The 15,651-nt window shown below is 48.3% G+C and overlaps 1 protein-coding gene across 1 annotated transcript in view; it reads left to right on the forward strand.

Annotated features, from left to right (window-relative positions):
• LOC109887102 (MHC class II transactivator) overlaps positions 1-15,651 on the forward strand; it is a 75,445-nt gene that overhangs the window by 19,945 nt on the left and 39,849 nt on the right. The window contains exons 3-6 of the mRNA XM_031820324.1: positions 846-899; positions 1,024-1,065; positions 1,982-2,050; positions 5,628-5,834. Of these exons, the coding sequence (XP_031676184.1) occupies positions 846-899; positions 1,024-1,065; positions 1,982-2,050; positions 5,628-5,834 (372 nt within the window). The remainder of the gene's footprint in view (positions 1-845; positions 900-1,023; positions 1,066-1,981; positions 2,051-5,627; positions 5,835-15,651) is intronic.

Consider the following 15,651-nt stretch of genomic DNA (forward strand, 5'->3'; position numbering starts at 1 on the left):
TCCTCCTCTATTCCTCCTCCATTAATCCACCTTTCTGTCTCCCTGTCCCAATATTCCTCCTCTTCCTCCTCTATTCCTCCTCCATTAATCCACCTTTCTGTCTCCCTGTCCCAATATTCCTCCTCTTCCTCCTCTATTCCTCCTCCATTAATCCACCTTTCTGTCTCCCTGTCCCAATATTCCTCCTCTTCCTCCTCTATTCCTCCTCCATTAATCCACCTTTCTGTCTCCCTGTCCCAATATTCCTCCTCTTCCTCCTCTATTCCTCCTCCATTAATCCACCTTTCTGTCTCCCTGTCCAATATTCCTCCTCTTCCTCCTCTATTCCTCCTCCAGTAATCCACCTTCCTGTCTCCCTGTCCCAATATTCCTTTTCTCCCGACTTCGTTTGTGTCTCCATCTCCTAATAGTCCTGCTCACCTTGGAAAGGTGTCTTTCCGGGCGCCCCAAGAACCTTTCACGAGGGAACGGATATAGTTGTTCACTTATATATTCACTTCACTTCCTGTTTAGTCACAGCCAGGGAGGTGATTGGATGTTTAGTCACAGCCAGGTAAAGTGATTGGCTGTTTAGTCATGAACCAGGGAAGGTGATTGGCTGTTTAGTCAGAACCAGGGAAGGTGATTGGCTGTTTAGTCAGAACCAGGGAAGGTGATTGGCTGTTTAGTCAGAACCAGGGAAGGTGATTGGCTGTTTAGTCAGAACCAGGGAAGGTGATTGGCTGTTTAGTCGGAACCAGGGAAGGTGATTGGCTGTTTAGTCAGAACCAGGGAAGGTGATTGGCTGTTTAGTCAGAACCAGGGAAGGTGATTGGCTGTTTGACTGTTCTCTTCCTGTTTCTCAGAATTAGACCTGGATGGCTTTCTGGAACACGAGGATTTTCCTTTTGACTTCAATGGTAAGTTACACACACACACACACACACACACACACACACACACACACACACACACACACACACACACACACACACACACACAGTGACTGGCTGATTGACTCAAAGCATTTTTCTCCCGTTTCAGATGCGCTGTTTGACCTGGACTTTAATGTGGACATACAGACTGGTGAGGAGTTTAGAACAGGTGCTTCTAGTCATTGTGTTTCTATACCTGGTGAGGTCCCAGAGTCGCTCCACTTTAATGTGGACATACAGACTGGTGAGGAGTTTAGAACAGGTGGTTCTAGTCGTTGTGTTTCTATGATGCCGTCTGTCTGTTCTACTGGTTGTGTTTCTATGATGCCATCTGTCTGTTCTAATGGTTGTGTTTCTATACCTGGTGATGCCGTCTGTCTGTTCTAGTGGTTGTGTTTCTATGATGCCGTCTGTCTGTTCTAATGGTTGTGTTTCTATACACGGTGATTCCATCTGTCTGTTCTAGTGGTTGTGTTTCTATGATGCCGTCTGTCTGTTCTAATGGTTGTGTTTCTATACCCGGTGATGCCGTCTGTCTGTTCTAATGGTTGTGTTTCTATACCTGGTGATGCCGTCTGTCTGTTCTAATGGTTGTGTTTCTATACCTGGTGATGCCGTCTGTCTGTTCTAGCGGTTGTGTTTCTATACCTGGTGATGCCGTCTGTCTGTTCAAATGGTTGTGTTTCTATACCTGGTGATGTCGTCTGTGTGTTCTAGCAGTTGTGTTTCTATGATGCCGTCTGTCTGTTCTAGTGGTTGTGTTTCTATACCCGGTGAAGCCGTCTGTCTGTTCTAGCGGTTGTGTTTCTATGATGCCGTCTGTCTGTTCTAGTGGTTGTGTTTCTATGATGCCGTCTGTCTGTTCTAGCGGTTGTGTTTCTATGATGCCATCTGTCTGTTCTAGCGGTTGTGTTTCTATAACCGGTGACGCCATCTGTCTGTTCTAGCGGTTGTGCTTCTATACCCGGTGACGCCGTCTGTCTGTTCTAGCTGTTGTGTTTCTATACCCGGTGATGCCAGGTCCCAGAGTCAACTCTCTCACTTCCTCTGTCTGGTGTGGTGTGTAGGTGAGGTTGCCATACCGACAGCTGTGGCCGAGCCAGGCGACCAGAAACAGAACTGCGAGACACAGAGAGGTAAACGCGCCTCATTCAGATATAAAAGGCTTGGCGTATTAAAGACTTTAATAAACTTGTTGTTGCTGCTTGACTTATTATTATTATGATTTTTAAATGCCTTCCTCACCATCTTAAATAAGCATGCCCCATTCAAGAAAGTTTGAACCAGGAACAGATATAGCCTTTGGTTCTCTCCAGACCTGACTGCCCTTAACCAGCACAAAAAACATCCTATGGCGTTCTGCAATAGCATTGAACAGCCCCCGTGATATGCAGCTGTTCAGGGAAGCTAGAAACCAATATACACAGGCAGTTAGAAAAGCCAAGGCTAGCTTTTTCAAGCATAAATTTGCTTCCTGCAACACAAACTCAAAAAAGTTCTGGGACACTGTAAAGTCCATGGAGAGTAAGAACACCTCGTCCCAGCTGCCCACTGCACTGAAGATAGGAAACACTGTCACCACCGATAAATCCACTATAATTGAGAATTTCAATAAGCATTTTTCTACGGCAGGCCATGCTTTCCACCTGGCTACTCCTACCCCGGTCAACAGCACTGCACCCCCCACAGCAACTCGCCCAAGCCTTCCCCATTTCTCCTTCTCCCAAATCCAGTCAGATAATGTTCTGAAAGAGCTGCAAAATCTGGAGCCCTACAAATCAGACGAGCTAGACAATGTGGACCCTTTCTTTCTAAAATTATCTGCTGAAATTGTTGCCACCCCTATTACAAGCCTGGTCAACCTCTCTTTCGTATTGTCTGAGATCCTCAAAGATGGGAAAGCTGCCGCGGTCATCCCCCTCTTCAAAGGGGGGGACACTCTAGATCCAAACTGAGACAGAACTATATCTATCCTACCCTGCCTTTCTAAGGTCTTTGAAAGCCAAGTCAACAAACAGATTACTGACCATTTTGCATCCCACCATACCTTCTCCGCTATGCAATCTGGTTACAGAGCTGGTCATGGGTGCACCTCAGCCACGCTCAAGGTCCTAAACGATATCATAACCGCCATCGATAAGAAACAATACTGTGCAGCCGTATTCATCGACCTGGCTAAGGCTTTCGACTCTGTCAATCACCACATCCTCATCGGCAGACTCAACAGCCTTGGTTTCTCAAATGACTGCCTCGCCTGGTTGACCAACTACTTCTCTGATAGAGTTCAGTGTGTCAAATCGGAGGGCCTGTTGTCCGGACCTCTGGCAGTCTCTATGGGGGTACCAGAGGGTTCAATTCTTGGACCGACTCTCTTCTCTGTATATATCAAGTATGTTGCTCTTGCTGCTGGTGAGTCTCTGATCCACCTCTACGCAGACGACACCATTCTGTATACTTCTGGCCCTTCTTTGGACACTGTGTTAACAACCCTCCAGGCAAGCTTCAATGCCATACAACTCTCCTTCCGTGGCCTCTAACAGCTCTTAAATGCAAGTAAAACTAAATGCATGCTCTTCAACCGATCGCTGCCCGCACCCGCCCGCTCATCAAGCATCACTACTCTGGACGGCTCTGACTTAGAATATGTGGACAACTACAAATACCTGGGTGTCTGGTTAGACTATAAACTCTCCTTCCAGACCCATATCAAACATCTCCAATCTAGAATTGGCTTCCTATTTCGCAACAAAGCATCCTTCACTCATGCTGCCAAACATACCCTTGTAAAACTGACTATCCTACCGATCCTTGACTTCGGCGATGTCATTTACAAAATAGCCTCCAACACTCTACTCAACAAACTGGATGCAGTCTATCACAGTGGCATCCGTTTTGTCACCAAAGCCCCATATACTACCCACCACTGCGACCTGTACGCTCTCGTTGGCTGGCCCTCGCTTCATACTCGTCGCCAAACCCACTGGCTCCATGTCATCTACAAGACCCTGCTAGGTAAAGTCCCCCCTTATCTCAGCTCGCTGGTCACCATAGCAGCACCCACCTGTAGCACGCGCTCCAGCAAGTATATCTCTCTGGTCACCCCCAAAACCAATTCTTCCTTTGGCCGCCTCTCCTTCCAGTTCTCTGCTGCCAATGACTGGAACGAACTACAAAAATATCTGAAACTGGAAACACTTATCTCCCTCACTAGCTTTAAGCACCAACTGTCAGAGCAGCTCACAGATTACTGCACCTGTACATAGCCCATCTATAATTTAGCCCAAACAACTACCTCTTTCTCTACTGTATGTATTTATTTATTTTGCTCCTTTGCACCTCATTATTTCCATCTCTACTTTGCACATTCTTCCACTGCAAATCTACCATTCTAGTGTTTTACTTGCTATATTGTATTTACTTTGCCACCATGGCCTTTTTTGCCTTTATCTCCCTTCTCACCTCATTTGCTCACATTGTATATAGACTTGTTTATACTGCATTATTGACTGTATGTTTGTTTTACTCCATGTGTAACTCTGTGTCGTTGTATCTGTCGAACTGCTTTGCTTTATCTTGGCCAGGTCGCAATTGTAAATGAGAACTTGTTCTCAACTAGCCTACCTGGTTAAATAAAGGTGTTCTCAACTAGCCTACCTGGTTAAATAAAGGTGTTCTCAACTAGCCTACCTGGTTAAATAAAGGAGAAATAAAAAATAAAATTAATTAATTAAAGACTTAAATAAGCTGTTGTTTCTGCTTGACGTATTAAAGACTTAAATAAGCTGTTGTTTCTGCTTGACGTATTAAAGACTTAAATAAGCTGTTGTTTCTGCTTGACTTATTAAAGACTTAAATAAGCTGTTGTTTCTGCTTGACTTATTAAAGACTTAAATAAGCTGTTGTTTCTGCTTGACTTATTAAAGACTTAAATAAGCTGTTGTTTCGGCTTGACGTATTAAAGACTTAAATAAGCTGTTGTTTCTGCTTGACTTATTAAAGACTTAAATAAGCTGTTGTTTCTGCTTGACTTATTAAAGACTTAAATAAGCTGTTGTTTCTGCTTGACTTATTAAAGACTTAAATAAGCTGTTGTTTCTGCTTGACTTATTAAAGACTTAAATAAGCTGTTGTTTCTGCTTGACTTATTAAAGACTTAAATAAGCTGTTGTTTCTGCTTGACTTATTAAAGACTTAAATAAGCTGTTGTTTCGGCTTGACTTATTAAAGACTTAAATAAGCTGTTGTTTCGGCTTGACTTATTAAAGACTTAAATAAGCTGTTGTTTCGGCTTGACTTATTAAAGACTTAAATAAGCTGTTGTTTCGGCTTGACTTATTAAAGACTTAAATAAGCTGTTGTTTCGGCTTGACTTATTAAAGACTTAAATAAGCTGTTGTTTCGGCTTGACTTATTAAAGACTTAAATAAGCTGTTGTTTCTGCTTGGCTTATTAAAGACTTAAATAAGCTGTTGTTTCGGCTTGACTTATTAAAGACTTAAATAAGCTGTTGTTTCGGCTTGACTTATTAAAGACTTAAATAAGCTGTTGTTTCGGCTTGACTTATTAAAAACTTAAATAAGCTGTTGTTTCTGCTTGGCCGTAGCAGAAGCCTGCACTCACAACGGCCCTCTCATATAGAGGTATGACGTCAGCAACAGTTGGTTGATTGGTTGATTGAAACAACAGTGTCCTCTGTGATGTTGTCCCTGACAGAGCTTGGTGACGGACAGAGGAAGAGGAGAGAGACAGAGCCTGGTGACGGACAGAGGAAGAGGGGATCGACAGAGGCTGGTGACGGACAGAGGAAGAGGAGAGCGACAGAGCCTGGTGACAGACAGAGGAAGAAAGCGAAGAGGAGAGCGACAGAGCCTGTGGACGGACAGAGGAAGAGAGAGACTCAGACAGACTCTCCCATCAGAGGTAAGAACCAACTCTGTTTCTACCTTCTCCCTTATCTCTGAAGTGTACACTCCATCACTCTCCCTTATCCCTGAAGTGTACACTCCATCACTCTCCCTTATCCCTGAAGTGTACACTCTTTCACTCTCTCTTATCCCTGAAGTGTACACTCTTTCACTCTCTCTTATCCCTGAAGTGTACACTCTTTCACTCTCTCTTATCCCTGAAGTGTACACTCCTTCACTCTCTCTTATCCCTGAAGTGTACACTCCATCACTCTCCCTTATCCCTGAAGTGTACACTCCATCACTCTCCCTTATCCATGAAGTGTACACTCCATCACTCTCCCTTATCCCTGAAGTGTACACTCTTTCACTCTCTCTTATCCCTGAAGTGTACACTCTTTCACTCTCTCTTATCCCTGAAGTGTACACTCTTTCACTCTCTCTTATCCCTGAAGTGTACACTCCTTCACTCTCTCTTATCCCTGTAGTGTACACTCCTTCACTCTCTCTTATCTCTGTAGTGTGCACACCCTGACCAAACCAAAATAAAAAAAGTCTCTCTAAGGTCAGGATGTGACAGTACCCCACCCAAAGGTGCGGACTCCGGCCGCAAAACCTGAACCTATAAGGGAGGGTCTGGGTGGGCATCTATCCGCAGTGGCGTCTCTGGTGCGGGACGTAGACCCCGATCCACCTCTGGCTCACCCCATTTTGGTGGCGCCTCTGGTGCGGGGACTCTCGCCGCGGGCCCCAGACTGGGGACCCTCGCTGCGAGCCACGGACTGTCTTTACTTCAGTTCCTCTACAGTGAGGTAGTGTGGCTGAGAGACTGGTATATAGGAACGTGGGTTCAGTTCCTCTACAGTGAGGCTGAGAGACTGGTATAAAGGACCGTGGGGTTCAGTTCCTCTACAGTGTGGCTGAGAGACTGGTATAAAGGACCGTGGGGTTCAGTTCCTCTACAGTGAGGTAGTGTGGCTGAGAGACTGGTATAAAGGACCGTGGGTTCAGTTCCTCTACAGTGTGGCTGAGAGACTGGTATAAAGGACCGTGGGTTCAGTTCCTCTACAGTGAGGTAGTGTGGCTGAGAGACTGGTATAAAGGACCGTGGGTTCAGTTCCTCTACAGTGTGGTAGTGAGGCTGAGAGACTGGTATAAAGGACCGTGGGTTCAGTTCCTCTACAGTGTGGCTGAGAGACTGGTATATAGGACCGTGGGTTCAGTTCCTCTACAGTGAGGCTGAGAGACTGGTATAAAGGACCGTGGGTTCAGTTCCTCTACAGTGTGGCTGAGAGACTGGTATAAAGGACCGTGGGTTCAGTTCCTCTACAGTGTGGTAGTGTGGCTGAGAGACTGGTATAAAGGACCGTGGGTTCAGTTCCTCTACAGTGAGGTAGTGTGGCTGAGAGACTGGTATAAAGGACCGTGGGTTCAGTTCCTCTACAGTGAGGCTGAGAGACTGGTATAAAGGACCGTGGGGTTCAGTTCCTCTACAGTGAGGTAGTGTGGCTGAGAGACTGGTATAAAGGACCGTGGGTTCAGTTCCTCTACAGTGAGGCTGAGAGACTGGTATAAAGGACCGTGGGTTCAGTTCCTCTACAGTGAGGCTGAGAGACTGGTATAAAGGACCGTGGGGTTCAGTTCCTCTACAGTGAGGCTGAGAGACTGGTATAAAGGACCGTGGGTTCAGTTCCTCTACAGTGTGGTAGTGTGGCTGAGAGACTGGTATAAAGGACCGTGGGTTCAGTTCCTCTACAGTGAGGTAGTGTGGCTGAGAGACTGGTATAAAGGACCGTGGGTTCAGTTCCTCTACAGTGAGGCTGAGAGACTGGTATAAAGGACCGTGGGTTCAGTTCCTCTACAGTGTGGCTGAGAGACTGGTATAAAGGAACGTGGGTTCAGTTCCTCTACAGTGTGGCTGAGAGACTGGTATAAAGGACCGTGGGTTCAGTTCCTCTACAGTGTGGCTGAGAGACTGGTATAAAGGACCGTGGGGTTCAGTTTCCTCTACAGTGAGGTAGTGTGGCTGAGAGACTGGTATAAAGGAACGTGGGTTCAGTTCCTCTACAGTGTGGCTGAGAGACTGGTATAAAGGACCGTGGGTTCAGTTCCTCTACAGTGTGGCTGAGAGACTGGTATAAAGGACCGTGGGTTCAGTTCCTCTACAGTGTGGCTGAGAGACTGGTATAAAGGACCGTGGGTTCAGTTCCTCTACAGTGTGGCTGAGAGACTGGTATAAAGGACCGTGGGGTTCAGTTCCTCTACAGTGTGGCTGAGAGACTGGTATAAAGGACCGTGGGGTTCAGTTCCTCTACAGTGTGGCTGAGAGACTGGTATAAAGGACCGTGGGGTTCAGTTCCTCTACAGTGAGGTAGTGTGGCTGAGAGACTGGTATATAGGAACGTGGGTTCAGTTCCTCTACAGTGAGGCTGAGAGACTGGTATTAAGGACCGTGGGTTCAGTTCCTCTACAGTGAGGCTGAGAGACTGGTATAAAGGACCGTGGGTTCAGTTCCTCTACAGTGTGGCTGAGAGACTGGTATAAAGGACCGTGGGTTCAGTTCCTCTACAGTGTGGCTGAGAGACTGGTATAAAGGACCGTGGGTTCAGTTCCTCTACAGTGTGGCTGAGAGACTGGTATATAGGAACGTGGGTTCAGTTCCTCTACAGTGTGGCTGAGAGACTGGTATATAGGAACGTGGGTTCAGTTCCCCTACAGTGTGGCTGAGAGACTGGTATATAGGAACGTGGGTTCAGTTCCTCTACAGTGTGGCTGAGAGACTGGTATAAAGGACCGTGGGGTTCAGTTCCTCTACAGTGAGGTAGTGTGGCTGAGAGACTGGTATAAAGGACCGTGGGTTCAGTTCCTCTACAGTGTGGCTGAGAGACTGGTATAAAGGACCGTGGGTTCAGTTCCTCTACAGTGTGGCTGAGAGACTGGTATAAAGGAACGTGGGTTCAGTTCCTCTACAGTGTGGCTGAGAGACTGGTATAAAGGACCGTGGGTTCAGTTCCTCTACAGTGTGGCTGAGAGACTGGTATATAGGAACGTGGGGTTCAGTTCCTCTACAGTGAGGTAGTGTGGCTGAGAGACTGGTATAAAGGACCGTGGGGTTCAGTTCCTCTACAGTGAGGTAGTGTGGCTGAGAGACTGGTATATAGGAACGTGGGTTCAGTTCCTCTACAGTGAGGTAGTGTGGCTGAGAGACTGGTATAAGGGACCGTGGGTTCAGTTCCTCTACAGTGAGGTAGTGTGGCTGAGAGACTGGTATAAAGGACCGTGGGTTCAGTTCCTCTACAGTGTGGCTGAGAGACTGGTATATAGGACCGTGGGTTCAGTTCCTCTACAGTGTGGCTGAGAGACTGGTATAAAGGACCGTGGGTTCAGTTCCTCTACAGTGAGGCTGAGAGACTGGTATAAAGGACCGTGGGTTCAGTTCCTCTACAGTGTGGCTGAGAGACTGGTATATAGGACCGTGGGTTCAGTTCCTCTACAGTGTGGCTGAGAGACTGGTATAAAGGACCGTGGGTTCAGTTCCTCTACAGTGTGGCTGAGAGACTGGTATAAAGGACCGTGGGGTTCAGTTCCTCTACAGTGAGGCTGAGAGACTGGTATATAGGACCGTGGGTTCAGTTCCTCTACAGTGTGGCTGAGAGACTGGTATAAAGGACCGTGGGTTCAGTTCCTCTACAGTGTGGCTGAGAGACTGGTATAAAGGACCGTGGGTTCAGTTCCTCTACAGTGAGGCTGAGAGACTGGTATAAAGGACCGTGGGGTTCAGTTCCTCTACAGTGTGGCTGAGAGACTGGTATAAAGGACCGTGGGGTTCAGTTCCTCTACAGTGAGGTAGTGTGGCTGAGAGACTGGTATAAAGGACCGTGGGTTCAGTTCCTCTACAGTGTGGCTGAGAGACTGGTATAAAGGACCGTGGGTTCAGTTCCTCTACAGTGAGGTAGTGTGGCTGAGAGACAGGTATAAAGGACCGTGGGTTCAGTTCCTCTACAGTGTGGCTGAGAGACTGGTATATAGGAGCGTGGGTTCAGTTCCTCTACAGTGTGGCTGAGAGACTGGTATAAAGGACCGTGGGTTCAGTTCCTCTACAGTGAGGTAGTGTGGCTGAGAGACTGGTATAAAGGACCGTGGGTTCAGTTCCTCTACAGTGTGGTAGTGAGGCTGAGAGACTGGTATAAAGGACCGTGGGTTCAGTTCCTCTACAGTGTGGCTGAGAGACTGGTATATAGGACCGTGGGTTCAGTTCCTCTACAGTGAGGCTGAGAGACTGGCATAAAGGACCGTGGGTTCAGTTCCTCTACAGTGTGGCTGAGAGACTGGTATAAAGGACCGTGGGTTCAGTTCCTCTACAGTGTGGTAGTGTGGCTGAGAGACTGGTATAAAGGACCGTGGGTTCAGTTCCTCTACAGTGAGGTAGTGTGGCTGAGAGACTGGTATAAAGGACCGTGGGGTTCAGTTCCTCTACAGTGAGGCTGAGAGACTGGTATAAAGGACCGTGGGTTCAGTTCCTCTACAGTGAGGTAGTGTGGCTGAGAGACTGGTATAAAGGACCGTGGGTTCAGTTCCTCTACAGTGAGGCTGAGAGACTGGTATAAAGGACCGTGGGGTTCAGTTCCTCTACAGTGAGGCTGAGAGACTGGTATAAAGGACTGTGGGTTCAGTTCCTCTACAGTGTGGTAGTGTGGCTGAGAGACTGGTATAAAGGACTGTGGGTTCAGTTCCTCTACAGTGAGGTAGTGTGGCTGAGAGACTGGTATAAAGGACCGTGGGTTCAGTTCCTCTACAGTGAGGTAGTGTGGCTGAGAGACTGGTATAAAGGACCGTGGGTTCAGTTCCTCTACAGTGAGGCTGAGAGACTGGTATAAAGGACCGTGGGTTCAGTTCCTCTACAGTGTGGCTGAGAGACTGGTATAAAGGACCGTGGGTTCAGTTCCTCTACAGTGTGGCTGAGAGACTGGTATAAAGGACCGTGGGTTCAGTTCCTCTACAGTGTGGCTGAGAGACTGGTATAAAGGACCGTGGGTTCAGTTCCTCTACAGTGAGGCTGAGAGACTGGTATAAAGGACCGTGGGTTCAGTTCCTCTACAGTGTGGTAGTGTGGCTGAGAGACTGGTATAAAGGACCGTGGGTTCAGTTCCTCTACAGTGAGGTAGTGTGGCTGAGAGACTGGTATAAAGGACCGTGGGTTCAGTTCCTCTACAGTGAGGTAGTGTGGCTGAGAGACTGGTATAAAGGACCGTGGGTTCAGTTCCTCTACAGTGAGGCTGAGAGACTGGTATAAAGGACCGTGGGTTCAGGTCCTCTACAGTGTGGCTGAGAGACTGGTATAAAGGACCGTGGGTTCAGTTCCTCTACAGTGAGGTAGTGTGGCTGAGAGACTGGTATAAAGGACCGTGGGTACAGTTCCTCTACAGTGTGGCTGAGAGACTGGTATAAAGGACCGTGGGGTTCAGTTCCTCTACAGTGAGGTAGTGTGGCTGAGAGACTGGTATAAAGGAACGTGGGTTCAGTTCCTCTACAGTGTGGCTGAGAGACTGGTATAAAGGACCGTGGGTTCAGTTCCTCTACAGTGTGGCTGAGAGACTGGTATAAAGGACCGTGGGTTCAGTTCCTCTACAGTGTGGCTGAGAGACTGGTATAAAGGACCGTGGGTTCAGTTCCTCTACAGTGTGGCTGAGAGACTGGTATAAAGGACCGTGGGGTTCAGTTCCTCTACAGTGTGGCTGAGAGACTGGTATAAAGGACCGTGGGGTTCAGTTCCTCTACAGTGAGGTAGTGTGGCTGAGAGACTGGTATATAGGAACGTGGGTTCAGTTCCTCTACAGTGAGGCTGAGAGACTGGTATTAAGGACCGTGGGTTCAGTTCCTCTACAGTGAGGCTGAGAGACTGGTATAAAGGACCGTGGGTTCAGTTCCTCTACAGTGTGGCTGAGAGACTGGTATAAAGGACCGTGGGTTCAGTTCCTCTACAGTGTGGCTGAGAGACTGGTATAAAGGACCGTGGGTTCAGTTCCTCTACAGTGTGGCTGAGAGACTGGTATATAGGAACGTGGGTTCAGTTCCTCTACAGTGTGGCTGAGAGACTGGTATATAGGAACGTGGGTTCAGTTCCCCTACAGTGTGGCTGAGAGACTGGTATATAGGAACGTGGGTTCAGTTCCTCTACAGTGTGGCTGAGAGACTGGTATAAAGGACCGTGGGGTTCAGTTCCTCTACAGTGAGGTAGTGTGGCTGAGAGACTGGTATAAAGGACCGTGGGTTCAGTTCCTCTACAGTGTGGCTGAGAGACTGGTATAAAGGAACGTGGGTTCAGTTCCTCTACAGTGTGGCTGAGAGACTGGTATAAAGGAACGTGGGTTCAGTTCCTCTACAGTGTGGCTGAGAGACTGGTATAAAGGACCGTGGGTTCAGTTCCTCTACAGTGTGGCTGAGAGACTGGTATATAGGAACGTGGGGTTCAGTTCCTCTACAGTGAGGTAGTGTGGCTGAGAGACTGGTATAAAGGACCGTGGGGTTCAGTTCCTCTACAGTGAGGTAGTGTGGCTGAGAGACTGGTATATAGGAACGTGGGTTCAGTTCCTCTACAGTGAGGTAGTGTGGCTGAGAGACTGGTATAAGGGACCGTGGGTTCAGTTCCTCTACAGTGAGGTAGTGTGGCTGAGAGACTGGTATAAAGGACCGTGGGTTCAGTTCCTCTACAGTGTGGCTGAGAGACTGGTATATAGGACCGTGGGTTCAGTTCCTCTACAGTGTGGCTGAGAGACTGGTATAAAGGACCGTGGGTTCAGTTCCTCTACAGTGAGGCTGAGAGACTGGTATAAAGGACCGTGGGTTCAGTTCCTCTACAGTGTGGCTGAGAGACTGGTATATAGGACCGTGGGTTCAGTTCCTCTACAGTGTGGCTGAGAGACTGGTATAAAGGACCGTGGGTTCAGTTCCTCTACAGTGTGGCTGAGAGACTGGTATAAAGGACCGTGGGGTTCAGTTCCTCTACAGTGAGGCTGAGAGACTGGTATATAGGACCGTGGGTTCAGTTCCTCTACAGTGTGGCTGAGAGACTGGTATAAAGGACCGTGGGTTCAGTTCCTCTACAGTGTGGCTGAGAGACTGGTATAAAGGACCGTGGGTTCAGGTCCTCTACAGTGAGGCTGAGAGACTGGTATAAAGGACCGTGGGGTTCAGTTCCTCTACAGTGTGGCTGAGAGACTGGTATAAAGGACCGTGGGGTTCAGTTCCTCTACAGTGAGGTAGTGTGGCTGAGAGACTGGTATAAAGGACCGTGGGTTCAGTTCCTCTACAGTGTGGCTGAGAGACTGGTATAAAGGACCGTGGGTTCAGTTCCTCTACAGTGAGGTAGTGTGGCTGAGAGACTGGTATAAAGGACCGTGGGTTCAGTTCCTCTACAGTGTGGCTGAGAGACTGGTATATAGGAACGTGGGTTCAGTTCCTCTACAGTGTGGCTGAGAGACTGGTATAAAGGACCGTGGGTTCAGTTCCTCTACAGTGAGGTAGTGTGGCTGAGAGACTGGTATAAAGGACCGTGGGGTTCAGTTCCTCTACAGTGTGGTAGTGAGGCTGAGAGACTGGTATAAAGGACCGTGGGTTCAGTTCCTCTACAGTGTGGCTGAGAGACTGGTATATAGGACCGTGGGTTCAGTTCCTCTACAGTGAGGCTGAGAGACTGGCATAAAGGACCGTGGGTTCAGTTCCTCTACAGTGTGGCTGAGAGACTGGTATAAAGGACCGTGGGTTCAGTTCCTCTACAGTGTGGTAGTGTGGCTGAGAGACTGGTATAAAGGACCGTGGGTTCAGTTCCTCTACAGTGAGGTAGTGTGGCTGAGAGACTGGTATAAAGGACCGTGGGGTTCAGTTCCTCTACAGTGAGGCTGAGAGACTGGTATAAAGGACCGTGGGTTCAGTTCCTCTACAGTGAGGTAGTGTGGCTGAGAGACTGGTATAAAGGACCGTGGGTTCAGTTCCTCTACAGTGAGGCTGAGAGACTGGTATAAAGGACCGTGGGGTTCAGTTCCTCTACAGTGAGGCTGAGAGACTGGTATAAAGGACCGTGGGTTCAGTTCCTCTACAGTGTGGCTGAGAGACTGGTATAAAGGACCGTGGGTTCAGTTCCTCTACAGTGAGGTAGTGTGGCTGAGAGACTGGTATAAAGGACCGTGGGTTCAGTTCCTCTACAGTGAGGTAGTGTGGCTGAGAGACTGGTATAAAGGACCGTGGGTTCAGTTCCTCTACAGTGAGGCTGAGAGACTGGTATAAAGGACCGTGGGTTCAGTTCCTCTACAGTGTGGCTGAGAGACTGGTATAAAGGACCGTGGGTTCAGTTCCTCTACAGTGTGGCTGAGAGACTGGTATAAAGGACCGTGGGTTCAGTTCCTCTACAGTGTGGCTGAGAGACTGGTATAAAGGACCGTGGGTTCAGTTCCTCTACAGTGAGGCTGAGAGACTGGTATAAAGGACCGTGGGTTCAGTTCCTCTACAGTGAGGTAGTGAGGCTGAGAGACTGGTATAAAGGACCGTGGGTTCAGTTCCTCTACAGTGAGGCTGAGAGACTGGTATAAAGGACCGTGGGTTCAGTTCCTCTACAGTGAGGCTGAGAGACTGGTATAAAGGACCGTGGGTTCAGTTCCTCTACAGTGTGGCTGAGAGACTGGTATAAAGGAACGTGGGTTCAGTTCCTCTACAGTGAGGCTGAGAGACTGGTATAAAGGACCGTGGGTTCAGTTCCTCTACAGTGAGGTAGTGTGGCTGAGAGACTGGTATAAAGGACCGTGGGTTCAGTTCCTCTACAGTGTGGCTGAGAGACTGGTATAAAGGAACGTGGGTTCAGTTCCTCTACAGTGTGGCTGAGAGACTGGTATAAAGGAACGTGGGTTCAGTTCCTCTACAGTGTGGCTGAGAGACTGGTATAAAGGACCGTGGGTTCAGTTCCTCTACAGTGTGGCTGAGAGACTGGTATATAGGAACGTGGGGTTCAGTTCCTCTACAGTGAGGTAGTGTGGCTGAGAGACTGGTATAAAGGACCGTGGGGTTCAGTTCCTCTACAGTGAGGTAGTGTGGCTGAGAGACTGGTATATAGGAACGTGGGTTCAGTTCCTCTACAGTGAGGTAGTGTGGCTGAGAGACTGGTATAAAGGACCGTGGGTTCAGTTCCTCTACAGTGAGGTAGTGTGGCTGAGAGACTGGTATAAAGGACCGTGGGTTCAGTTCCTCTACAGTGTGGCTGAGAGACTGGTATATAGGACCGTGGGTTCAGTTCCTCTACAGTGTGGCTGAGAGACTGGTATAAAGGACCGTGGGTTCAGTTCCTCTACAGTGTGGCTGAGAGACTGGTATATAGGACCGTGGGTTCAGTTCCTCTACAGTGTGGCTGAGAGACTGTATAAAGGACCGTGGGTTCAGTTCCTCTACAGTGTGGCTGAGAGACTGGTATAAAGGACCGTGGGGTTCAGTTCCTCTACAGTGAGGCTGAGAGACTGGTATATAGGACCGTGGGTTCAGTTCCTCTACAGTGTGGCTGAGAGACTGGTATAAAGGACCGTGGGTTCAGTTCCTCTACAGTGTGGCTGAGAGACTGGTATAAAGGACCGTGGGGTTCAGTTCCTCTACAGTGAGGCTGAGAGACTGGTATATAGGACCGTGGGTTCAGTTCCTCTACAGTGTGGCTGAGAGACTGGTATAAAGGACCGTGGGTTCAGTTCCTCTACAGTGTGGCTGAGAGACTGGTATAAAGGACCGTGGGTTCAGTTCCTCTACAGTGAGGCTGAGAGACTGGTATAAAGGACCGTGGGGTTCAGTTCCTCTACAGT

The sequence above is a fragment of the Oncorhynchus kisutch genome, unplaced genomic scaffold, assembly GCF_002021735.2.
Source record: "Oncorhynchus kisutch isolate 150728-3 unplaced genomic scaffold, Okis_V2 scaffold3238, whole genome shotgun sequence".
Classification (NCBI taxonomy): domain Eukaryota; kingdom Metazoa; phylum Chordata; class Actinopteri; order Salmoniformes; family Salmonidae; genus Oncorhynchus; species Oncorhynchus kisutch.